Raw genomic sequence first — 27,071 nt, forward strand, 5'->3', positions numbered from 1 at the left:
TCAAGCAGTAGGCAGATGTACCAGTAGGAAAGTTATTTTCAGCCTCAAATTCGATACGTATATCTACCGGTTCAGATTTCAGAGCCTCGTTTTGTTTCGAACAGTCGATGAAAATCAAAAGTTCGTACTGTAGAAATTCGCTCTTCGTCAACAGAGGCTCAGGTTCTTTGCCGTAATAGGTGGCTTGGAAGTTTGCGTACATCTCGTACAGTGATGCAAAGCGATTGTGACTCATGTCCAGGTTCAGGTTACCGTACAGATAATACTCGGAATTCAAGAAGAGCTTGACGTCAGTAATGTTACAGTGATCAAGATGACTGGCATTTTTGCCGGCTTTGTTTTTTCGATTGATTTGAAAACCGAGCATGACAAATCGCGGTTTTTTCAAATGGGTGGACGTTTTCACAATCCAAACGTGTTTCGTGGTTGCCAGTAGCAAAGGATATTCGTACAACTCCCAACTGCGGAAGCTCATGGAGCCTGGTGTATCTTTTTCGAAGAAATTCAACAGTGCGATTTTTCGTTGATCCGAGAGCTTCACATAGATCACGATTCTAAAGTCTTCGTCTTGATTTTGAACGACGGCATTTAAATCACTTTTTGATGTTGTAAGAATCAGCTCGTGTTCCGCGTTAACGATGAGCTTGCGATAGTCTTCAGCGAAGCCCAATATCATGCTCAAGGGGATTACTACGTCAAAGTTGCCATTGGCATCAGTTATTTTTTTCGTTTCCTGAATATCGAGTGATCCAGCATTTTCCATAAGCCAACTTTGACGAGGGTTGAGAGAACTGAAACCTATCAGCAGGCTGGTCAGACCAACGTTTTTACATTTATTAATCTCTACAGCGTTTAGTTCGTACCGTACATCTTCGAACAAATGACAGATGGCGTTATTAACTAAAGTTGTGATCGCTGCTGCAGTGCCGTCCGATTTAAGCAATTTTCCAGAGATATGCAGCGAACTCTTGCTCAGTAATACGCATAAATCCTGATGCTGAACGGTGATTCGAATCTCATCGCTGTTGTTGAAAGTTGACGATGCGTACGGTTTGTGTGCGTGTATTTCTTGGTGGGCGATTGATTCGTCAAAGACGACAGGTGCTTCAATGCTCAAGATTTCCTCATCCATGGTACGTAGCATACAACGAAACAGCAGAATGGCAGTTTTATTTGTCGGAAATTCTTTTTCCAAGAGGTGTCAGCTTTAGACCCAAAGCTATCTTCGGGAACTCCACGTTTCGACGTGTTAGCGGTTCGGGAATCGATCGATGACTGACTTGATCGGAACATGCTTGTTCAGTGCCTGAGCGTCGTTTTGTGCCCGTGTCATTGCGATCTCCGTGCGAGCCGCGCTCGAACGATTCGTCTCCGCAGGGATGCCAAATCTCGCGTAGATGAGGAGGCGAGCGCGCATCACGCATTTTTTAAAACAGTCAAGTTAAGTCGTCCGTCTAGTGACGATCGTGAGTGACGCCGTGCGTTCTCTCGTACCACGACCAAAAGACGAGAGGCCCAAATATACTCTCGTATACGTTTGCTCTACGGAGTAAGGTAGATGAGTACGGCCCGAGTGTCTCTCATTCTACACGGGACCGAGTGCCCATACACGCATACCAAGGGTCTTGCACCCTTTCATATACAACGAGCCCGAGCGCTCTTGGTGTACTACCAACACCAATCATACTCTCATACACGTTCGCTCCTCGGAGTAAGGCAAACGCAAATTATACGAAATTCGATCAAATCGAATAAAACAAAAATCGCAATACGAAACGCATTCGAGATCGCGGTGGCATGAGCCAAACGGGCTGTAACCGGCATATACACATTCATATACACAATCGACACATTCACGTGTGCGACACATGCTTTTATACGTTCACAAATACACGTTCATACTTCGTGGGTTTTTATGCCGCAAGGCTTTTCCCACAAGAGCCAATAAACATTCATAATTCGATGGCTCAAACGCGAGAGTTTTTTATTCAAGAAAACCTCAACCTCTATCCTTCACACTAATAAAAAAGGTTCAATTCAAAACTACGAGGCAACTTCGCCTGTGAAGAAGCTTCGACTATACAATGCTGACTGACTCATATAACTTTTTTTGGACAATCTGTGATATATAATACCCATCTTTTATTGCGATTTGATGTGCAGTCTCACAGTTATAACTTCTCCGCGAAAATTAACCAGATCTCCGTCTTGATCGACTAACCGAAGCTGTACGTGACCTATGGTCTTGACGGTGATCGGAAGGTAAATGATTCGACGTGCGACGGCACTTCCACGACCTTATATCCCGGTGGAACGATAGGGAAAAATTCGTGAATAGTATGCACTTTATGTGCATTAACGTAGGCGCCCGTTGTAATGCTGCATTCGACTCGCAACGCGTTGACCTTGAGAATAGTTACAGGCATATCCGAATGGTGAATTTGGTTAGCTGTCAATACGCGCGGTGTAAATCCGAGAAGCTGACCAATAGAATCGTCAGGTTCTAAATTTACGATATAGTTACATTTGATTTCGCTGCATAACGTATTATTGTTAGGCTTTATGCTGATTTCAATGTTGGTATTTTTTAACGCGTCTTAAACATACTTTTCAATACCCTCAATTTCGTAGCTGCCAGTGGATATAGTGACTACCTTATCGGCTACGTATATTTTATTATGACCGACATCAACGTTGGAAATGGAATTGAAGGTCAACAGTTCAACGAGACCGAGAACATAATTTTTATTCAGAGCAAGTTCGATCGGAGGAAAATATTGCGCTTCGAGAATCGAAGACGTTCCTGATATCGTTAATGTAAACGAATCATCCATGACAGCAAGTGCTCGACTGACGTTATTAAATTACGTGTCATATTTATATAGCTCATCGCTTAGAAATTTCAGACACAAGTGTCCGCAATCGAATGTACCGTAATCCTCATACCTTTCGTCGTTGTACTTAACGCTACCAACACCGAGATATTTCACGAGGTCTAACGGAGGTTGAAGATGACCGAAACTGTCAAAGTAAACTACATCGCTGCCGCGTTTCTTATATGCAACCCAGTGTGTCCCAGGGCCATCTTTATCGTCGAGATTGACTACACCTGTCTCGTTTTTACGTGGTCCGGTTTTGAGCATTTCGTTGCGCATAAAGACACCTCGGAAGTATGGAATTTTCATGATTTTTGCATACTTCACCAAATCCCAGTTGGCCAACGTTGGGCGTGGTAGCTTCACATTGAGTTTTTTTTTTGCGAAGAACCCGTTCCCAGGCTTTTTCGGCTAATATTTTATCCGCAACGCTTCTGGCTTCACGGTTCTCACGATTTTTCGAATACGCTATATCGTGTTCCTTACACGCTACATCGAGAGGATTGATACCGGAAACGCCTCTCGCGAGTCTTTTCGTCAACTTCGTACCATAATGCTATTTACCAAACCTTTCCCTCTTGATCGCTTTTTTGACGATCGCTTACGATCACGTGTGTGCTCAATCATGTCCGCTCTGCGACTGAGAGAAAGTTATTATAAACGATGCATTTATAGAAAATCCAGCCAGTCATGTTCGAGATGAGGTTCGAGACACAATCGACCAAGCTGCCCGTGATGAATTTTGACAAATTTACGCAGCAGAGTACAAAACAGAAAAAATATCATGGCGAATTGTTGCCGAGTAGTGTACGTGCGGTATTCTGCGGACCATCTAACTGTGGCAAAACCAACGCATTATTTGCGCTTATAACGCATCCGAACGGTTTGAGATTCGAAAACCTGTACGTTTACTCAAAATCTCTCAATCAACCGAAACACAAGTTTCTGAGTCAAGTGCTCGAAAATGTCGACGGTATTGAGTATTACCCCTTTAACGAGCATGAGCACGTCATTGCACCGAACGAGACGCAACCTAACTCGATCACGATATTCGATGACGTAGCGTGCGGAAGCAGGATAACATACGCGCGTACTTTTGTATGGATAGACATCACGATGTAGACTGTTTTTATCTTTGTCAGACGTACGCTCGAATCCCTAAGCATCTCGTGCGCGACAACACCAACTTGCTGGTCTTATTGAAACAAGATGAGATGAACCTGAGACATGTGTACAACGATCATGTAAACACCGATGTGTCGTACGTAGAGCTTAAAGACTTGTGTGCGGCATGTTGAAACGGTGACAAATATGGGTTTGTAGTGATCGACAAGGATAGAGAGCTCGGTAATGGTCGGTATAGGAGGGGATTTGACAATTTTATAAACATGACAAAAGGATAAAATACACAATCTTCGAAGGCGACGAAACAGTAGCTTTCCAGAACTAGTGTCAACATGCAGGAAATTCGTAAGGAAAAAGAAGTCTTGCATCGTATCGCTCAAGCGAGTAATGCGATTCGTCGTAAGCACAGAATCCTCAAGACGGGAGGAGAGTCGCTGCAGGAAACAATGAAGGATGTCTTCAAACCTGTGATAACCCTTGCAGGAATTAGTCAATGTTTCTCGAGACACGAAACTTGTCAAGGAAGAGGTGAAGAAAGAACTCAAAACTGAAACGAAGGATGAGCCGAAGAACGAAATGAAAGCAGAAGATTCTTTTGCAACTGCAGAGGAAGAGGATCAAACTGTCACGGAATCGTCGGTGAGATCAGAAAATGAATATCTTGAGATGCTTAACGATAAACAAAGACAGCACGAGTTGGATACCGTGTACGGGGTACGGAGTCTTTCTACTGCCGGGCTGATGGTTGATGACTCACCGATAAGCTTCGAGCGCGATTCCGTTCGCATAGGCGGCACGCTCTATCCGAAAACTCAGGGACTGCTGGAGCTACTGTTTAAAAAGATGCCCAACAGCGCTCAGGTTACCCGTAACGACAAGGAGAATTACAGAAATATCCTTCTCGCAACAAATGCTCACAGAAAGTACTATAGCGCCACCGAGCCTATCCGAAACGCTCAGAGCGCCAAATTTAAGCATCTAATTGCTGAGCTGCTCAATATTTCTACGTCAGGCAAAGGCGTATCACCATCGTCACAGATGTCGAAGCGTACGGGCAAAGGTGTTCTGCTACCTCAGGCTTGGGTTACTCGACAAGGTGTTAAAACAGATTATATTTTCTGGGACGACGCTAACGAGCTGGTGGAACGTCTTCGTTTGCTTATAGCATCTCAAGCGGCCGGGAATACAAGTCACAACAATGAAATCATGTCGATTCTGGAAGAATTACGGGAAGCCGGAATCATTTATTAGCCAATTCTTGTCGACTCTAGAAATCATTCACGAGATGAGCGTCGACGTGTTTGGACGTCAGCTGAATAAAAACACAGCTGCGAGCACTCGCGGTCCTCCGGGTGTCGGGTTTCAAATAACAGCGGACGAGCATTACGATATACGGAACAAGAGACTGTGCAATGTCGCAGACCCCGCAGAGCCGAACAATGCTGTAACTTTAAAAACCTTAAACGAAAATTCGGCATGCTGCAAAAACAAATCGACAACCTTGATCAAATGATCAAAGCTTTGGAGATCACCACGGAGAAAGCCTTGGATACCTTCTACACAGACTTTAAAACAGGCAGAGACTTGTCAATTCGAAACGCAGAAATCATTTCCAAACTGGACACCAGACTCAGAGCGTTGGAATATGAACGAGGAAAAGCAAGCACTGGTGACGGAATTGCATAAGCCTGCACGCCGGAATCACCCGCGTCGACATGTAGACGTGCGCGGCATCGACGAGACCCGGCAGGCGGATCTTGTTGATATGACGTCGTACGCTGGACAAAACAAAGGCTACAAGTACATACTCACAGTCATTGATATTTTTCCAAAGTATGCGTGGGCTGTACCGATAAAGAGCAAGTCTGGAGATGATGTTACGAAGGCAATGAAATCTGTGCTTCTCCAAGGACGGGTACCGGAAAACTTACACGTCGACAGAGGAACAGAATTTTACAACTCGAAATTTGAATCGCTTATGACACGTTACGGAATCAAACTTTACTCCACGTACAGTAATTCGAAGGCTCCGATCTGTGAACGTTTCAATCGGACGCTGAAAGGTAAAATGTGGACACGGTTCAGCATGCAAGGAAGCTACAAGTGGCTCGATATCTTATCTGATTTGGTTTCGGCTTACAACAACACCAAACACCGAACCATAAGAATGAAACCGTCGGATGTCACCGTTGCAAACGAAAGGCTGTTATTACGTCAGGCGTACGGAGGGCTTCGAGCGATACCTACCATATCGGCAAAATTCAAATCCGGCGACAAAGTTCGAGTCAGCAAATTTGAAAATGTCTTCGAGAAAGGTTACACTCCCAATTAGACGACCGAAATATTCACGATAAGTCGAGTGGAAAATACTCATCTTGTGACGTACAAGCTCAAAGACTACCGAGATCAACCTATCGCTGGCGGTTTCTACGAACAAGAGCTCCTCGAGGTTAAACATCCGGATATCTATCTGGTGGAGAAGGTGCTCAAGAAGCGTGGAAGAAAAATATATGTTGAATGGTTAGGTTTTGACAATACACACAACAGTTGGATAAACGAATCGGACATGTAACATTTGAATAAATGATTTTTTTTTTTGTAAAAACGTGTGTGCCTCTTTATTTCATACCCGACACATAACAAGTATGCATCTTTATTTTTTAGACAATCGACATACATATGCATCGTTGTACAATTTTTCATATTTCGGAGCGTTCTTATTCACCATCCTACATAATAATGATATTTTATACATCATGGTACAGTTATAGAAATTAAGTCCTACATAATAATATTCTATACATTATGGTACAGTTATAAATTAAGTCCTACATAGATTACAAAACGGTAATTACAAAGCTAAGATGCAGGCGTGTAACCCCGCGGAAGCGTGTCGGTTGTGTTTTGAAACACGATCCGCTTGTCGTCATTCCAGCTCAGTGCCACTTTCTGCTGTTCTACGGTGTATACCTTGTGCTTTCGACACAATATCAAATGCTGATTTGTGGACAAATTTTCACGTTTCAACGCAGATTCCAAATAATCGTTGAAAGTTATTTTTCTCAACGCTGATCCTCTAACACCTTTGGCACGTTTATTGTCTTTCTCATCTCCCAAGACTCGGAATGCGTACAATTTAGCTCGTAATCCTACAAATTCCAACATTATTTTCCCGTTATTCTCGTCTTTCATCAAACCGAGAACTTTTTTGTTCGCTCGAGGCATTCCATAAGCGTTGTCAAGCGGATAATCAGACGTGTCGAATTTATGCAAGTCCTCCTTCATATGTTCGTATATGTCGGGGACGGTAAAAGTGTAAATCAAACTGTCGGTATCCGTATACATTAATTTTGCTCGGTTGCCAAATTTCTGCTTAATATAATTATAATGAAAATCATAGATATATGTTTTATACAGATCCAGGATGGAGAAACCTGCATACAATGGTTTATTCAACTTGACTTTCGTCTTACTCATTTCGACGATAATCATCTCTTTGTCGAAAACGGTGCAACTGTGAAAATTAGGCTTGGCTATGGTAGCTCTGGCACCGTACCGTCCATCCCATTCGGTGATCAATCGAACATCTCTGTACTTTCGCACGTCTTCCATTGTTTTACCAAAAACTGCGTTGTTCATCAGTTTGTAAAAATTTTTCTCGAATTCGTTATGAGATTTTTTCCGCAAATCGGTATTCAAATCAGTGTATTTTTTGAGCCACGGGGTTTGCCTGAATTTGAGAACTCTGTGAATTTTGAGTAATTTTAAGCCTAATTGTAAGCATTGTTTCAAAACGTTGTAGTGAACAACGTAGTTTTTCTTGGAAAGTAGCGTGGGCGTCAATTTTGGCTGTTTATTGTTCGAAATCGGAGGTACATAGTGCTCCGGACACAATGGTAAATCTTTATGAGTTTCATGCAGTTCCGCAGGATATTCCAAATCTACCTCCAGCATGTAACCAAACTCCGCATCGTCCGAGATGGTAAGAACGTCGCATTGTCTGAAGTCTGATACCCATTCGAAGGAACTGTATGGCAGAGCAAAGCTCACAGCAGCACCGTACAAATTATTAACGTCAAAGTACATGAGATAAGATTCTTCGACCTCAGGATCGAATTCCTCTCCCATATATCTATTGTTGGCCTTTGCGTATCTGTTCGAACACTGTGACACACCACCTCGAATACCCTTTTCGATAAACATAACCATGTCTATGTCGGTGAGAAGCTCGAGTTCGATGCCTGAACATTTTAACATTGCATCAAACGACAGACCGGGCGCTGTGTAGTAATGTAATGGGTCCAGTTTGTACGTCGTCCAACAATTCTGTCGAAAATTTTGAAAAACGTCAGCCAGTAAAAACACGTCCGTCTGTAAATACAAGTCCGAATACTCTCCCAAAGTTTGAACGCTAAAAGTTTGCCATACGTTGCACGCGTGTGCGTAATCGTCGTCTGATATATTCCGGTCATTCAATTTTGAATAAAACTGTTCTTTGACTGGTAAATGTTTCTCCTCGAGCTTCTCCCAACTGTCTATGTATTCGTACGGGAAGACACCTTTCCTAGTCAATAACCGAAATTTGTTCAAGCTACTGCAGAATTTACGTGTTATTGTTTTTTGACAATCGTCCAGATACGATGATAATTTATCGAGGCTGCTAGGCATGAAACGGTACGAATCTATGAAACGGAACGTTACATCCGTTCCCTTAACGAATTTAGTGAAGGAAATGTACTTTTCTTTATTAACAGGTAATAGTTTAATAGTACCTTTGAATGACGTTGCCAGGGCTTTGATCAGAAAATGCGAATCGTAACCCGATAGATTGTGAAATATCATTGGGATAGTGTGCAAATTTTGGTAATTTAGATTACAGCTGAGGTGAGCAGCACCACGGTACTTTCCCGTGAAATGACAGTGATCCCGATGTTTCACGTCTGTGGGTGTAAACGGTTTTTCACAAATATGGCAGACCACCGATAAATCAAATTCGTTAATCTGATTGAAATTTAGTGGTTCCATCGGTACAACAGTCTTGTAATATCCCTCTAACGAATGTGCCAATTCCTTTAACTCATTCACAAACCATTGGATGCAAGTTTCTCCGCGATTAATTTTGAATTTTGAAAGCAAATCGTCAAACGCAGAATGCAGATAGTAAGCTATACTATACGGAAGATGCTTCTGATAAATTGTTCTATTTTTCCCAAAACTTTCATGTGTGGGCTACAGTAAACATTCTAGATCTGCGTAAACGCAGAACGGAACGGTTTCTTTGTGTTGAAAATTTTTAAATTTGAGAATCTTGTCCGCTTCTGTTGGTAAGATAACTTTGGTTTTGTTCAAATTCATGCAATCTACATTGTGCTCGAACAAACACCTTTCAGATTGAAAGTGTGATAGACACCTATCGCACAACCAAGTACGATGTTTATCTTTAGAAATTTGATAACTTGTCAACCGCGATAAATTCCGAATCCATGCAAAATGATGTGTTACATTCTTTTCAATATTTTCCATACCATCATCGTCATCGTCGTTTTCAGACTCAATTACTAAAAGGTGGATTGTAGGTTTATCAGACTTGTTTCGGCTGAAATAAATGGGTACAATTTCACTGCGCTTTTGTTTTTCCATACTATCTATACCATAAACGTTAATTGAAAGTTTGTTAAGTTTCTCAAATCTTGGAATCTGGTCTAAAGGCATTGAAAAATGCAAACCGTCGTATTGTAGCACTGAGCTGAAATGTGAATATGAAGTGATTTCGCTAGGATTAATGTTGGCTGGAAAGAGGGCTGCGGTGACCGACCATAGAAAGCAACACGAGTCGCTGTTACGGATATTGACGACAGACTTCTTATCTTGAATATCTTTGGATAGTGGTGTGTATGGGAACCCACCGCCTCGTAGTGGCACGTACTTGTTGATATTCACAGTCAGATTGATTATTTCAGTCAGCGACCAACCAGAGTCTCTCTCTTGAAAATCTTCCACCTTGGCCAACACTTTTTGCTTTACGTTCTCTTCGAACCACCCGTGTATGTCAGCTGGCTGGAGAATGATCTGGTTTCTGGTGTTAAAATATTTCATTTCTTCAACAAGTTCAGCGTTTTTCGTTATATTGAATTTACAAAACAAGACACAGTTTGCTTTTAAACTTCCCACTTTTCGTAGCATTTTCTTCAGTCTTGCAACGACGAGGTGTTTCACATCTTCCAAAAACCAAAGCAGCCGCATACAAATTTCAGAACCTTTCAGAATTCGACGTCGCACCGCAATCCGTTGTCGGCAGGCCGCTCGCCGTCAAGTCGAAAGTTGTTTTTTTCAATAAAATATTTTGCACCGTCAATATCAACCATTAATTCAGAACCTCTGTCCTGCTAGTTAAGAGTTTATTTCAGAACCTTCCAGAATTCAAGGTCGCACCGCAATCCGTTGTCGGTAGGCCGTTCGCCGTCAAGTCGAAACTGGTCGGACGATTCCGAGTATTGTTTTCGTCGGACGATTCCGAGAATTGTTTGTCTAAAATTCGTTCAAGGCCAGAGCGGGTCTTTCAGAATTCAACGTCGCACCGAAATCCTTTGACCGTATGCCGCTCACCGTCGAGTCGAAACACGTCGGACGAATTGTTTGTCAGTCTAGACTCGTTCAAGGCCGTGAGAATCTTCTCGAACCTTCTGGCAGCTCTCAAAACCTGACACATGCCAGGATTCTCGGTCGAACGTTCGAGAATCCACGGGTTCCGCTGGGACGCCTGAGGATTCACGGAGTGCGCTCGGTAATGCAGTTATCGATCCCGCTCGATGAGCGTGATTTTCTTTACCGACAAAGAGCACAGTTTATCCCACAAGGGGTAACACTACGGTAATTTCAGGCATTTTTTACCGACGATCATGGTCATTTGGGAGATTTTTACCGACAATCATGGTCATTTGGAGGATTTTTTACCGACGATCATGGTCATTTGGGAGATTTTCTTACCGACGAGCGGTCGGCAGAGCACATTTTATCTTACGAGAGTGGGGTAACCTTCAAGGGTTTGCGTCTAGGATGCACGTATAGGCGGATTGGTCGGCTTGGTCGGTAAAGAAGGTGTTTCTATTCAGAACCGGCCTTGTTATACTACTTACTTACGAAGTACCCATTTGATATAATAAGTGAAAGATAAATGAATATTGTTACCTGAAAATAAAAAAAAATTTGAACGAAACTATCAATTATGAAAAGCTTTTTCCCCATTAAGATAACTTACTGAAAGTTGCGAAATTTTGGTTTCACATGCAAAGTTTTGAAATAATACGAAATAATCAATTAATTTTTACCGATTCACTCGAGTATTCTTCGATTATTTTTTTGACCTCGATTAATCGACGCAACTATTATTTTTAGCTTATGTCAGTGGGCATCGCTAGTACAATCACGATCTTACATACAGGTCCGGAAAAGACGGTGGTGGAACTAGGCACGCTTAGTGTCCAAGTTTGCTATTTCAATTTACGTCGCAGGGTGCGCTTACGGTCTCCGGAGGTACAGTGGTTTTAGCATAGAGACTAGAGTACAAGAGTCCGATCTTCGTACATGTGATCCGGCATCAAAAATTCGTACAATCAGGCTTGCGCTGGCTGACGCTGAACGGCGCTGATATCTCAAAGATCCGACGAGTGATGGGGAGACTGGATCGAGATGGATATACACATTTTTATTATTGCATGAAGGACCGTCAATTCCTAATATTATCGACAAATCGGAGCTTTTCAATTGAATTAATTATTCGGACAATGGTTCAACTCATTTTTCTTAAAGGGAGGCTAAACACACACGAGAGCAAGAATGAGACACTTGAAATTTTCAAGTGGACTTTTCCCAAACAACTCTATTAAATGAAAAAATTAATATTGAGGCTGTCTACGTGTAATAATTTCGCAGAGGTCACAATATCTGTTTTTTCTTTCGTGAAGTCGTCTTCGCGTAAAATTTATAATAAGTTTGTGAGGTTATGTTGATCCTCAACCCCTACTTATTTTTTTTTTCATAAAGATACTCAATAAAAAGAATCATATTTCTGTTATCTTTCCTAAGTGATATGCGATCAATTTAATTTCCTACCTTAATATAATGACGACGATTAACACCTTTTCCACAATAATGAACACGGGCACGCGTGCTTAACGATATTCCCTTTCAGGTGAGGGGCAATTTCGTTTCGGTCACGATCGATGTTTATATACATATATATAGTCAATTCTTACCAACTTCACTTCGGAACTTTACGATAACAGCGCTGCTTTTGATGAAATCAAAAACTACTAAACGACAAATGGTCTAGCCGGATAAGAATTGTAAATCTGCCTCCACCGAATTTTGTGGCACCGATTTTTTCCCAAGTTCCTCACCTAAAAAAAAAAAATTTTGTGCAAAATTACAGCCTTCTACATAGATTCCGAGGGGTTTTTCTGATGAAGAAACGTGTTTTTTCGATTTTTGCGGTTATTAAATACTAAGAGGCGACCGAAAAATCTGAAAAATCAGGAACATGATAACATTTATGGAAAAAATATTTGCAACTTTTTTTATGCTAAAGCCTATTATTAATCATCGAATCTTCCTTTAAAAAATATATTTTGTAGTGTATATATTTTGCTACTATTATGACAAAAATTGACGTGATTCTACTATTAATTCCCTGCAAATTGAAAAAAAAGTCTCAAAATTCGGCCTGCAACACATTGACAAAAAGTAAAACGACAAAATTTCACATTTGTTGATGAGAATCCTTACATAAATCATTCTTTGGGTTTAATTGTTGGTGGATCATGGTTGGAGTAGTTGTGAGACATAACAAACAGATGTAATCAGTAGGATTTTATTGCGAATTTGGATTTATTGGGTTTATGTTGCAGACATCGTTGTGACACATTTATGGTTTATGGTTGGACCAGAAAAACACATTTTTCTCTTTCGTGTAATATCGAGTCCCACGAAGAATCTCAAATACTTACTACGCTTGTCTTCGTGGTTTCCGTCTATTTGCTTTTGGATTTGTTTCTCCAGCCATTCGACTCGATCTTGTAGTTTCTTACGATCCTCGTCGTCCGACGATCAATGCCTGTGTTCCTTTTTTCCCATTTCTCTTTCTTTTTCCTTTTCCAATTTCTGAGTAAACGTGTGACGTGATCGGCACAAAGAAGTAGAATGAGTTGCGTACCGGAGTATACATGGAATAGGACCGGAACAAAAAACTTGAAGTATAAAGATTGTGGCGACATCGGTGCATAGTAGGGGTACTACATTCTGATCTTGAGGAAGAGGCGCTACATACAATTAAGATCGAACTTCACTTACAGGTAAGTTCGTTTGATCCTATAATTATCACCCTAGGCTCCACGTTCCGGTGGAATGAATAAAAGTCCGTACCATATGAAACCATCCGTATGCGAATGTTTCTTAATAAACTTTTTTAAAATTAATCGAGAGCACTATTATTATGCACTTACGTGTAAAATTGTATCAAATACATAATAAATATTGAATAACGGTTATATATTGTGTATTTTACTGCAAAATCTCAAGAGACTATGTACAGTAAAGAATTACATGTATATCCTACAGGAGAGTTGTAGGCCCATGCGACCTTCTCCGAGGCGGCCGTTCGAACCGTGTGGGCTCCCACGCTATCATCCCGAGCTCATGAGGGCATTCATAAGACACAACAATAAGTAAAGAGACTGACAAGAAATGAATGAATGCAATTAAACTAATTACAGAAGGACTGAAGTACGATCCACGATGCTTTCTCAGCAAGAACCGTTCTCTGCTTCAGTTTTAAACGTTGGAAGCAAATTCGAACGATTTTGACAGGCAGAAGGACCAAAGTACAATCCGTGATGCGCCACCGTTGAATTATCTCGTAATATCCAAGGGCTTGACAGACAGAAGGACGGAAATACAGTCCGCCATGCGTCGTCCACGAGAAGAGTTAACAAATGATTTTGAAAAAGCAAGGACTCTATGTTAAACTGTCAACCACAGGCCAAGGACAGGTAGAAAAACCGAAGTACAATCCGCGAAGCGTGTACTTGTTGCGTCACCCAGTTGCGTTACCAGACTGAAATTTTTCGCCGTACTAGATGGAGTCACAAAGTATACTGGAATCGAAAATTTCGTACTAGAAATTCAATTACGACTACGCAAATAGAATATTATTAATTTTCGACAATTTTGTTACTCTGTACTTCGCAGTTTTATTCTTTATACTCTCTGAAACATGATTCCATTCGATACGTGATAAATCCGACAATGTATGGCTCACAATAACGCTAAACGCATGTACCCACAGGCATACTACATACCTAAACCTATAGGTAACAGTGCTATTTCTGCATGTCAGTATATAGTGGTTCAGCGTACTTTGAGAAATTGAACGAATTGAGCTGATTATTTCTAACACATTACAAATGAAATTATTTGAATAAAGTGAACGAATTCTGACACGTACAAAAACGCATGAAGATGAGGCTTAAAAATTGGGAGAACCAGACTAGACGACTTGGTTGCAAAGAATAGTTGATCGACTATTCAATTCAAAAGATCACCATTGATTGTGATCTCGCGATCAATGCCAGAACTATGTTTCTGTAAAGAAAAATTGAAACAGGTATTATGGCTACCTTTCACCACATCATTTTAAACGACGAGCAGCCGCTGCATGATAGTTTCCTGACTAGAAGCATTCATGATGGCAAGAACCGAAAGCTTGGAACATCTTGAAGAGTCATCACCGTACATCCACTCTTCATCAAGATGTTCCTAAAGCTGTGCAACTGATTTTCGAAGAACAAATATTCCGAAAATTCGTTACAACACTGCGTTAGAAGATATGTCTCCAATATGCAAACGACGGTGACAGTAACGTCGTTTGGCAGATAGCACCTGAATCAGATCACCGTGGCACGAATATCGTAGTGTTTTAGAGGATGTACAAAATACGAAAATATCTTGAACAAGTTCACTGAATAACCGTGTTGTCGATTTCATTGATATTTCAAAATCTCATCATGAATTGCGATGTTTGCGGCATTTTTGCGGGAATACCGTGTTTGATCGGACGACTGATATTGACTGTAATAATGAAATAAATCTTCTAGCGATGGCGCGTTAGTGGATCGACACAATCGTTTCTGCCTCTGACGTATTTCTTTCCAAATTGGCCCAAAATTGCATTCGCTCTCTTGAAACTGAATGTTGAACATCTAGCGTGATTTCGGATCTGTCTCCTATCCGAAGAAAATTGTCCTCTTCCGAGTACGGCTCCCACGTTGTGTTTCCGCGAAAAAACAAGGTTGAAGGTTTACTGCAAACGCATACATTAGTTGTGAATAGTATGTATCATCAGGTATTATAATAATTAAAAAAAACCAACCCGTGAGTCGCAAAAGATGTCCACAATTGTACCATGATTTCCCTCATTTGTATATCTGTTTCACTCGCGGTTTTGTTGAGAGCTAACATGATATTGTGGTCTGCATATGGAAAAATGTAAACTAGATCATCCGCGTGTGCTACTCCGTAGTCCTTCAAAGTGTTGCCGTAAACGTAAGTGTTACTCCAGGTGCCCCGATATCTAAAGTCGTAGAAATATTGGGGATTTACTGCCACTGCATGCTGGTGTAACAGGGAGGAGTACATCGGATAGGTGAACAAAGCATCACCGACGAGTAACGTCAAATTAGTCAGCAACTGGAAGAAAAGGGATTCATAAATGGCGCATCACCTAAACATTCAATTCTTTAGTTGGCACGATAAGGATAATTAAAAAACATTTTAAGTCAACGATCATCAGAACTGATACGACAAAAACTTTTTTTCACCCACAAGTATTACGTACAGCCTGTAGTTTTTTGTGAAATCAACTATTTTCGATTAATTTCTGCTAAACGACGCTACTGGAATACAATTTTCAATTAAGAGACTGATAAGGTATAAGGAACTGATATAATCTGCGCATAGAGAATCAATTTCACACGATGATAGAAATCATTCGTTCAGGTCGAAAGATGACTGCAGTGACTAATCTCCATGATTGTGCTAACTAATTGTAAATCTGTATCAAATATGGTAGTGAAATTGGCGACCAGTTTTCAGCTATTTAGATTTTTCAGCGATATCGTATGGTTAGGATTCAAAATAAAAATTAAATTAAGAACATCGTACATATAAAACCGAATCACTAGAACTCTTTAGTTTGAAAACATTCATGGCTTCCAGCCCTCCTATACAGCTGTACATGCACGCAATAAGAAAGCTTATCTCATTCGAAACGTTAGATTTGAATATCTCTTTACTCACCTCACTTCTATTCATTGTTTCAATGTTATTGAAAAAGTACGACTTGGCCGCCTTGACCCAAGCGGCTCCAGAGTCCGGTTGATACGACCAGTACAAATAAATCGGCAGCAAATGATCAAACTTTTCCAGAAAGTCTTCGAGCCAACCCTCCTTTTCATAGAAGCCTGGTGTAACGAGTGAAATGATCAAATAATTAGCTATACGATTAGATATAATCAAAATAAGAGCGAGAACCCGACAAATTTTCAAAGCCTCAAAATCATGCCTCAACTTTCTGTTTATCTGATTTTTAAATAATTTATATAATCAGCCGTACGGGATCCAACAATGTCACACCACTTTTTAATTTCCATCAGCTATGTTAATGTAAGAGAAGTATTGGTTCCGATCCAAAATAACCGTCTTTAACTTCAACGGATCTTTACGTTTCTGGGCCTTTGATATCGGAAAATAGATTGTTTGAGAGTTGTTGATCCGTCTGTCGGTCTGTCTCGAAAAGCTTCAGCGATCATCTCAAAAATGATTTCACGAGAAAATCTGAAATTTACAGGCCTTTGCATTTAAATGATGGGCTTGACAATTGTCGTATCTCGTTCTCTTTCTTTCGTAGGCCGTGTTCAAATCTTCACGTCGCAACACCACGTGACAAACAAGGAGGTCCGTCAACGCATGGTCGGATGTGCTTTAATGAGTTTCATTTCAAAATTGAATAACTTGTTCGATTTGCAACATTTCTAAAAAGCATAAACAGTAAACACTTGACTATCCAACTCGTGTACGGACTATCGATCTAAATAAGCAATACGAATCGACTTATACAAAGATTATAGAACGTTTGAATGGAATTACCAGAAATCGAATGAAATGCTTCAACGGAACACAATTGTATGAGAAATGAAGAAAACATTTCACTCAGAAAATAAATATCTAATGACAAAAATGATGATCATACTTAATGGTACGTCTATTGATTGAATTGATTTGCCGAGGCGATAAAAGGTACGGAGAAAAATGCAGTAATGGACCGCAGTAGTCAGCCCCTCAATAGTCAACGAATTTCCTCTTGCATACGTTCTCCTTATACAGTACAGATTTCCCCGACACCCTGCTTAGTCGGGCCACTAGAAATATGCGTAGAACTGAGTTTCGTAGCCGTCACACTTTCCATCGAACGAAATATGTAGGGAAATTGCTCAAGGTCTGATTGGAACATTATTTATTCTAAGAGTACGATAAAAAAATGTCATCGAAGTAAGTAGTTTTTATCGTAAAATCATAATTATACATTTACTTTACAGTTGAAAATCACATATTCAGTTATATCCATTGGGTTAAATTGAATGACACTTTTTCCGTTCGTTAAGGAAGTTTCAAATCTCATAAATTGATTTTAAGCGAGTGAACATCGTTTCCAATAACTGCACACTTCCCAAAAGCACTTGTTTTATATAGATTTTTGTCATTTCAACAATTACTCCCTGTTATATCGGTTGTATACGGGTGAGTGACATTACGTTAGGCCGCAAGTACATAATTTGGCAAGCATCGGCAATGCTGTTTCAGACATCGATCGTTGGATGAGAAGGAGCATACATTGTCGAGGAGAAGAAGGTATCTCACAGGTGATCCATGTTTCTCTTTTACGTTGGGTGGGAAAACCTCTCTATAACACACTTGGAAAAGATCTCGGTCCATCCAGGCATTTCTTTGACCCTTATAAATCACAGATAGATTTGTAACGTTTTTGAAACACCGAGGTATTTTTTAAATCTTTCAATGAATAAAAGAGGAATTTTATGGGATCCACTTGCATCAGCGCATACCATTATAGTAAAACGATCCTTTATCACCTCATGCCCTAGATCATCGTACAGTGGGACAAAGTCCTTGAAAACCGAAGTAAATCTCGGAAAATGAAAATCCGATTCAGCAAATTTTGACTCAAGCGTCAGGTGGAGCAATAAGGAGTGCATTCAAAACCCGAAAACAGAAGGCGTATCCTCTATACCTGGCTCGCAACTTCGGTTAAAAGTTGACCGTGATTGAGGGTGCACGCATCGCGCGAGAACACAAAGCAGAAGCAGTCAACTTCAAAATTTTATATTTTAAGTGTGAATTGTGCGATTTCAATTTTTCAAGATGGATTGGACTCCTGGAGATGTGTAAAAAATATTTCTGTATCAGATCAATCAGGCATTGATGTTCGACCGCCTAAAATACGGCCACACTCGATGCTCTCGTGAAAACGATATGATTCTATAGACCTCAATTTTCAAACAGATGACAAGTACCATTTTCTACCATATTCTTCAACAATCTAAGTTTAGAGCTATAATTGAGGCTATTAGCTTACGAACTTCATAAGAATCGCCTGCTCGCACATGCTTCTTTGGCTGTAACGATTTTTGTTCCTAATTCGTGCACAGTATGAACGGGTACGCAGCGCGTCGCGGGAAATTTTCAATACGTATCATAGGAAACTAAAACCAGTCTTAACATACACCGAGTCTTTCTTCATAACAAACTAGTACGGTTATTTTCGATTTATATTGTTCATAAGAAATGTTATCAATAATTCGTGTTCAAGATTTTTCGAGGAGCAGCATGTGTAATAATGTCTTATTTGTCATGAATTATATGAATGAATATTACGTTTTCGTGTTTTTGTCTCCTTATTATTAGAGAACAATCTTCTAGATAAAAGGAAAATCGCTTTAGAAAAATTTAGTTTATTCAACGAGTTAGATCTCGCCTCATTTATTATAGTGTACGTTAAATGTTTCGAGTTTTCATATGCAAATCAGTCTTGAATTCTCCGCGGCTTTGTTACAGGACCGAGTGTGAAGTACAACTCTATACACGAATGATGGCATTTGAGGGACGGACCACCGACTGTATTCAAAAACCTTAAATTGCAAATTTTCGAGAAGAGCGGCCGTTCGGTGCTTATACCTGATCATATAAGGCAGTCCTTTTTCAGTATTTTTTACTAAAATGAAAACAATGTTGCAGTCGGCTTGTAGGGAAGAAAATACGTCATGCAAGAAATATGAGTCATGGCTTTATGTGTCCTTTCCTGTACCTGCTACTTCTCAGAACACATTGACCATTAAGAGTGGTCACTCCTCGAAGGACTTTTAGTCCCTAAGTCAAAGGTGGAAACGGGAGAAACCGAAAAAGTCCGTGAAACGTTGACTACGAACAAGTTATCAAATACTGTTCGAATGAGCCTTCGCTCCTCGAATTGTGGTGGATGCAACACTGACGAGTCTAACGAAAGCTTCGAGGTATCGAAAAGCTCTGAGAAACTACACCCAAAAGTACATTATCCGCAGATGCTGCACTTTTCTATCTGGTGGACCATAAAATGTCAAAAAATGACTACCAAGAACCGAGATCTCTGAACAACGGACAGCACTTTCGTATTCCTCCCTATTCCAAAGTGGCAGAAGCTAAGAAACTGTGTTATCCACCCCGTACAGCTATCAGTATTGCAGAGAGCAAAGCAAACTTCAGTTACAAGCTTCACTGAATCATACAGATCAGCGTATTGTATTTTGCGCCTCTTCCTTCAGAGATCAAATTGTAGTACCCCTCACTTGCCTCATTTGTCGCCACAAGTTTTAAAGCAAGCTTTTTTCCTGGGTTGCTATGCAACCCATAACCTGCTCCGTTGTGTATTCTCATTCTTTCGCTTTGTGTCAACGTCGTCACACGCGAAATATTAATCAAAACGCAAAAATGGGAAAGAAGAGGAATCACGATCATTTACCGTCAAGGAAAAAGAAAAAGAAGGTCTTCGCTGAGAGACTAAGAGGAATGGTGACAAATATCAACCGGAAAAATAAAAAACGTAAGTGGAGAAGTACTTAATCTGTGCTTACGGGGCGAAAATGACCACCACGAAAATTGACTCTTTCTGAAAGATCAACAGATGTCCCTTGTTCGCAAGTGGGGCTACGATCGAAACTCTGGACAATGTATACATATAAACGAAAGTTTCAAGACGACAACACATCGTATTCAACTGTGTTTTTACTTCAGCCGTGCCAATACAACTCGTATCTGTCGATGAAAAAACGAATGCAAAATTTTGACTCGTATACCGTTAAGATTACAGTTTGTGGAAGAAAATACAAAATTGACTGTAAACGAAGAACGCTACGTCGACAATCAGATAAACACACTTGTTCTCTACGAAACAATACTAAATCAGAACGATTTCTCGGTTGACTTTAAAATGATGTTAACGATGACGGATGGGAAAGTTTGCAATGCACTGACATCTACCTCGATGCACAAACTACTAGTTCATGTTCTACAAATAATAGCTCATGCATTATTTTCCAACGGCCAACTATCCGAAGATGCTTAAGAAGCTAAAAACAAAGACATCGAAAGTATTCGAGAAGATTCCGAAACAATGGAAGATGTTTTTAATCGGCTTATGGTAACATCTGATCCATACATTTCGAGTGTACAAACATTACCCCAGAAAAATACGCAGTGTATCTGTGGAAACTGTAGAATTGTTAATCCCACCTACAATAAGTCAATCTACTGCTGAAAATAAATCTGAATTTGAGGACGAGTCTGACGAGGAAATTGAATTCCATTAATTTGTTTTGTGATATTTAAAACGTTTGACGATGTTTTTGCTGAAATAGCAAATGCTTTTTACGTTTCCATACATAATTTTTTTAAACGTATCGATGTTGGGATTTTATATGATACAGATGGATATTATTCCTTCGTTTCTTAATTTTATGCCACGTGACATTCATTTTCTTGATAAGTATATTTGGATGAATGCGTAATCAATGACGTCAAAAACCCCTGTATAACTATCATCTTCGAAATCTAATATCATTCTATCAAATATGTCCTCCATATCGTGTCCGCCATTTGTTTACAGTATTTTTGACTTCGGGTTCATAATCAGCGACCTCAAAAACCTGTGTAAACAGGGATTCATTCAGATCGAAGTTCATTTCAGGTTCACTCTCCTTTTTCGGGATTTCGTCCCACTATGAAGCGTGAGACTATAAATGCCGTGATGTTTCCTTAGAACGATTGAGCAAATCACTACTCGCCTTAAACTTAGATTCTGCACCAAAAATTTTTTAGTTATATGTTAAAACTTTTTCGCCTTAAATCGCCTGTGAGAGAGGTTTGCCGAAGGTTCTCTGTTGCACAAACCGTCTGTAAATTGCCTTTTCAAAACCACTATCTTAGACGTTTGTAATTTTCTTCTTCTTTGTATTTCCATGCTGATCTTGAAGTATACTGAACTATGTTTTCTTTATTCTTCGTCGTTTTCGTTACAGTCTACCTGCCAATACCATAATCATGCGTAAGTCTATGGCCCGACTCACCGGTATTCAACCGATTGATAATAATTGTTACTTTTTCATCGATGGTCAGCCTGTTTCTATTTTCCTGTTTTGCCTCACTCGTACTGCAAATGACGAGAAACATTCGTTCGAAAAATAATTAAATGACAATATAAAGTTTTTAATAAACTGGAATTATAATTTTAAAGAGAAAGTGAAAAAATATATATATTGAGTATAATACAAGTGTTTGTCTGGGTTAAACGAAGAAGATGCAATCGATAAATGAGCGCGGGATGAAACGAGAAGAGTATGCTCATACGGATGTGCATATCGTGGTATGATCTTTGCGTTTGGAAACCGCATATGTTAACAATAATTTATAAAATAATTGATATTCATGAGAATTTCATTCTTTTTCGAGAACAAGTGGCAAGGTGAGGTCAAGTTAGGTTAGGTTCAATATTCTACAGATTGCAACATACTTTTGATGATTTCGTAACACCTCGGACGGAGTTGGAGTTCGGTATAATAGCAAGAAATACGAATTGAACAACTGACCTTTCCTCACTCATATTCCATGACCGTCCTTTCTTTATTTTCATTCAACCATTTGCTGCAGTGAGTAGGTAAATATGTTTTTGACGAAGCGTGCGGTAAGTTCGTTTTATCGTGCCTGCGGAACGTGCGGTAAGTGAATGTTATCTTTACAACGTTCTCTAAAATTGTAATAAATTACTCCTGCGCACTGTGTATTTACAAGATTATAATCAATGTAAACAATCACGGCGCTATGGAGCGAATGCGATGCTCGGATTACTCACATCGATTACAAAAGGTTATATTACCTTTTCTTTGTGTACCAATACCACTTTTAACAGATCTTATCACAAACTTACCACAAGTTGTGGCAAAAAATAGTATACATAACTCGTGCGGGCAGGTGACCCTGCACTTGTCACGTAATGTACTGTTATTCCCGACTCACCCATGAAATTAACTGTACTCCTCTCTTTGCTCTCGCTGTTGCATAATGTATTCATATATTCAGCATGATTTGCTGTTGGTTGGATCTTGGCGTCGGTGGCGCATGCACGGCCTAGTAGACTGTGTATGTGCGAGTTCCACCTATCGGGGTGGATATGCGGACTATTCAGGGGCTTAAAGGTGCCGATGGGTTGACGACTGCGGGGAATTACTGTACTGTTTTTACGACTTGTTTTCTGCCGTTTTGTTCACTTTCTGGGTTTTACTATGGAAATCAGCCATGATATACTCATGATTCGCGGTGAAATGATCGATCCAAAAAATTTGCATTCACTTGCCTATAGTAGTCCCTACACCTTCATTTTCAACGAGACCCATGATACAAGGTACATCACGAATCTGACCAGCTCTTACTATATTTGCAGGGCTGGTTGTTATGAAAGCCCCCTTGATATCTGGCTCATCGGTACAAGCCCATGTGATGAATGGTTCATAATGCCACACGTAAAACCGTGCATACACGGCTGTAATATCCAAAACACTTTTGTTCCGCAAACAGTTGACGAGGGAATCCGAAGTGTCATTGAAACAACCAACGTAGTCGCCGAGTTGGAACGCGTGCTTTGCGTAGACAGCCCTGGGTCTGTAAACCGATAGCGTAAGGCTAGATCCGCTCTGCATGATGAACTTATGGAAGAGCCCTGTAATGTCGTGAATTGATTACGCCACGTTTCAGCATTTGATTCTAACTATCTTCATCAACTCGTTGATGGAAAAACAATATTTGAGTACGTCGTACCTGACGTAAAGATAGAATACATTCTCCCGATTATTGTAAATGTGATATCAGTCATCCTGTTAAAAGATTTCAATATTCATCGACTAAGTCTGTTGAATATTACCTCAAGCCTTGCTTGACTTCAATCTGAATTCCATCTTACCAATTGTCAATTTCGAAAGCGTCAGAAGGTGAACGCAAGCGCTCCCTGAGCTGTGGCCGAATAGCGTTACTCGATCACGGTCACCATGAAAGTATCTGATGTTACGCTGCACCCATTCGAGCGCAAGGACCTGGTCCTTTAAGCCCCAGTTTCCGGAAGCCACTTTGTCGCCAGTGCTCAAGAACCCCAGAGCACCCAGACGATAGTTGAAGGTGACGAGAACTACATCTTGGTTCAAAAGGTACTCCGGACCATACACCGATGAATTGGCAGACCCTATCATGAATCTCCCACCGAAAACGTATACCATTACCGGAAGTAGCGAGGAATTCTTACCGCCGCTCATCTGTATGTATAGGATCCAGAGACAAGTACAGTAACGTGTGCTTTGCAAGCTTCGGACTTTGAACTCGTGGTTCTATTCTCGCACAGCAAGCGGCTTGCCTGCAAATAAGCAAGCCTTACTAGATGGGAATAATTACCTGCGGTGTGAACACGTTCAGGTTTAGACAATCTTCGTCTCCAATGGAAGTGATATAGTCTCTGCTACTTATTTGGGGGCAGAAGTTTCCGTCGGCAGTAGCGTTTCGGATTCCTTCCCAACCATCCGCCGGCACGGGATTGGCGAATCTACGATACACAGAGAACTTTTGTTATCGGATTCATGACGAGAGTTGACGAAGGCTGCAACTTCTTCAGTTGAAACATTTCAACCGATAGTATGTCTGCTTATCGCAAGACCTTGCTATTTTAAATGTTGATATTATATATTCATCATTGATATTCATTCACCCATAGAATTCTTATCGCGTAATTAGCGGGTTCAAAATTTAGTCTAACAGTCGGTTACTCCGAGCCGCGCCTTGCTTACCTTCATATCAAGATTTGTAACAGACCTGTTGGTAACCCGATAAAATAGTGCACTTCTAGTCCTTCGAATTAATTTCCGTTCGTAATCATCTGATCCATTTTAACAAACAAACCCGTCCACTAGTTGGAAATAATTGAATATTTAGTTTCACGTAGTTCGACTGACAAACGCCAGATAAGATTACATAGAAACAGAGTTAGATTTGTCAGTATTTTATGGACAATGTGAGTGTCATGTCACGCACTCACAGAAATAGAAGGAACTGCAAAATTTGTTTATTCAAGTATATCTACTTCTTTCGATAGCCATTTTGTTTATACAAACACTGTGTTTTCAAGTGTACGAGAGTATTGAATAACATTTATGTAATTATAATTATTACAATGTTTTTTAAAGTATTCAAACTCAATTGAATAGTTGGAAGCTGAAAATAGAGAAGTAAAAACGATAAGAAACGGCTAAAAAATGATTCTTTAAATGATGATCTTGCTATAAATCAAAAATGCGCCTAATCAACTATTCTCAGTACAGTAAAACTTGCCAATACCGGACATCTTCGGGACTAAAAATATTGTCTATCTATTGAATAGTGTTTGCTATTCAGAACAATATTAACATCTAAATTGTAGTTCTGGCAATTTTTAGACAGTCGGTTGTAAAGAGGAATCCATTGTTGGGAGATGTCCGTTAAGAGAAGCTTCACACCCTAAGTGTAAGTACGTACGTATATGTGTATGTGCTTAATTTCTTTGCCCAACGATATCTCCCGAACGATTTACCGGATTCCAATCATTTTGGTCTCATCGACGCGGCTTTTCCAAATACAGAACTGCTAAGATATTGGCTTTTATCGGGTCAGTACTTTTTCTATTATTCAAGTAACAAAATTACGAAACATCAAATAAAAATTATGATATCTTTAGAGTTGGAGAATGGAATTGAATGGAAATTGGTATAGAGAGGTTTTTCTGAATCGCTTATCACGAATCTAAGGTCAGATTTGCGAAGTTCAAATTTGATGAATTCAATAATCTGAAATACAACGAAAGTCATTTGAATTTCGATGAAAATCGGTACTTGTCGATTTGTCAGGTGGCTGATCACGAATCTGTAGTCGGATTGCGAAATCCAAAATAGCAATCCAATATGGTGGCAAAGAATCTAAACAGAATCCGATTTTGGCAGGAATTGGTAGGCGGAAGTTTTTGGTTCACCGATAACCAATCCAAGGTCAGACTTCCAAACTTTGTAATGGTTGATCCATTACAGTGAATTAAAATTTCAAAAATCTTCGTATTTTCATGTAATATGGTATCCGAAAGCGTTAAAATCGATAATCACACGATTTCAGATCTTTTTATAGCATTTTCATACATGTCTTATTGTTACACTCATTGGGCCAATTTTAATGAATTATGGATCGTGCTGTTCCTGAACTAATTCTTTACGAATCTTTCAGTATGCATTCTCTTCAATGTTCGGTTCATAAATGTTTTCATTTTATTTGTACTTCTTGGACATTATTTTTTATGCGAAGCTATAAAACGAACACATTTTGTTATTATTCTATGAATGCCGTCTTTTTGGTGATGGAACTTTCTACCCTTGCCAAATTCATGAGTTCGTAGCTAATTAAAAATGCCACGTCAGTTGCATATTCACGGATAAAAAAATCGTGGAATCAATGAACACTAAATTTATATACTTCACTCACCTCTTATTTTTTACTGGTGGTTGCGCATAAGGAATTCCCAGAAAAGCCGAAATCTTTCGGCCATGGGTGGTGGTCATAATTTTTCCCTGCAGAGTCCCTTGGGGAATAGTCACTTCCGGTTGAGTAGTTCCACCGAGGTAACCGGCACTCGACGCGAAAAAAATGCTTAGCAATAGTGAGAGAAAAAGACACTCGGCCCCTGAATATGAAGCCATTGTCGTCAAACGATGTTATCCGATGAAAACAAACTCCACTCTGGCGAATCTTGCTGGTGGGATTTTTTTATGGCTTCGAACCGTTTGTCTATCGCGAACGACTTTGACATGTCGACCGTCAAATATGATATTCAAGCTGTCCAACGACCGTCGCGCAAACAAAATAACATACCACTACCGTAATGATGAAGAGTATTATGAACATATTTGTGTCGATCATTTGTCTCGGTATCACTCGGAGATGCAATGCGTTAAACCACCTTAGTTATTGATATTCACTTCTCATTTCACGTTTCAGACTTGATACCGACAATAACTATGTATGTGAGCCTTGCATCTCATTCACTAGCATCCTATGAAAACGATAGAGTTCTTATCGCATCCGCTCGAGTTCTACAGTTCCTGATGAATCATATCAATAGTTCTGCAAAATTAACCCTCAAAAAACGAAATAAAAGAAATGAGATGCCAACGACTGGAAGTTAGCATCCGCTATACGAAATTCATTTTTCTTCGTACCTGAGATAGAAAAACTGAATGTTTTATGAAAGTTCTCGGTAATTCGGAATATTAGGCGAAGAGTTCTTCGCATGCAGAATATTTATTGCCAATTGTTGACAAAGATATGGTCCGATACAGCAGCAAAGGTGTAATATAG

At 40.0% G+C, this 27,071-nt stretch overlaps 1 protein-coding gene across 1 annotated transcript; it reads right to left on the reverse strand.

The window, feature by feature from the left end:
- Positions 1-12,892: 12,892 nt before the first annotated feature.
- On the reverse strand, positions 12,893-26,602 carry LOC124212732 (juvenile hormone esterase-like). The gene is made up of 7 exons (XM_046613099.2): positions 26,199-26,602; positions 24,096-24,243; positions 23,614-23,959; positions 23,011-23,373; positions 16,353-16,516; positions 15,427-15,743; positions 12,893-15,357 (listed from the first exon to the last, which is right to left on the reverse strand). Exons 1-7 carry the CDS (start codon positions 26,411-26,413, stop codon positions 15,162-15,164), a joined length of 1,749 nt encoding a protein of 582 aa, XP_046469055.1. The 5' UTR covers positions 26,414-26,602; the 3' UTR covers positions 12,893-15,161.
- Between the last annotated feature and the right edge of the window lie 469 nt (positions 26,603-27,071).

This window comes from Neodiprion pinetum, chromosome 2 (genome assembly GCF_021155775.2).
Source record: "Neodiprion pinetum isolate iyNeoPine1 chromosome 2, iyNeoPine1.2, whole genome shotgun sequence".
In the NCBI taxonomy this organism is placed as follows: domain Eukaryota; kingdom Metazoa; phylum Arthropoda; class Insecta; order Hymenoptera; family Diprionidae; genus Neodiprion; species Neodiprion pinetum.

Bases quoted from the DNA above. Each gene is read 5' to 3' on its own strand.
- LOC124212732 (XM_046613099.2), bottom strand. From the start codon at position 26,413: ATGGCTTCATATTCAGGGGCCGAGTGTCTTTTTCTCTCACTATTGCTA. The intron at 24,244-26,198 runs GTGAGTGAAGTA...TGTGTATCGTAG, and splicing joins CCACCAGTAAAAAATAAGAG to ATTCGCCAATCCCGTGCCGG. The intron at 16,517-23,010 runs GCAAGTGAATGC...TCGTTACACCAG, and splicing joins AGGTGTAGGGACTACTATAG to GCTTCTATGAAAAGGAGGGT.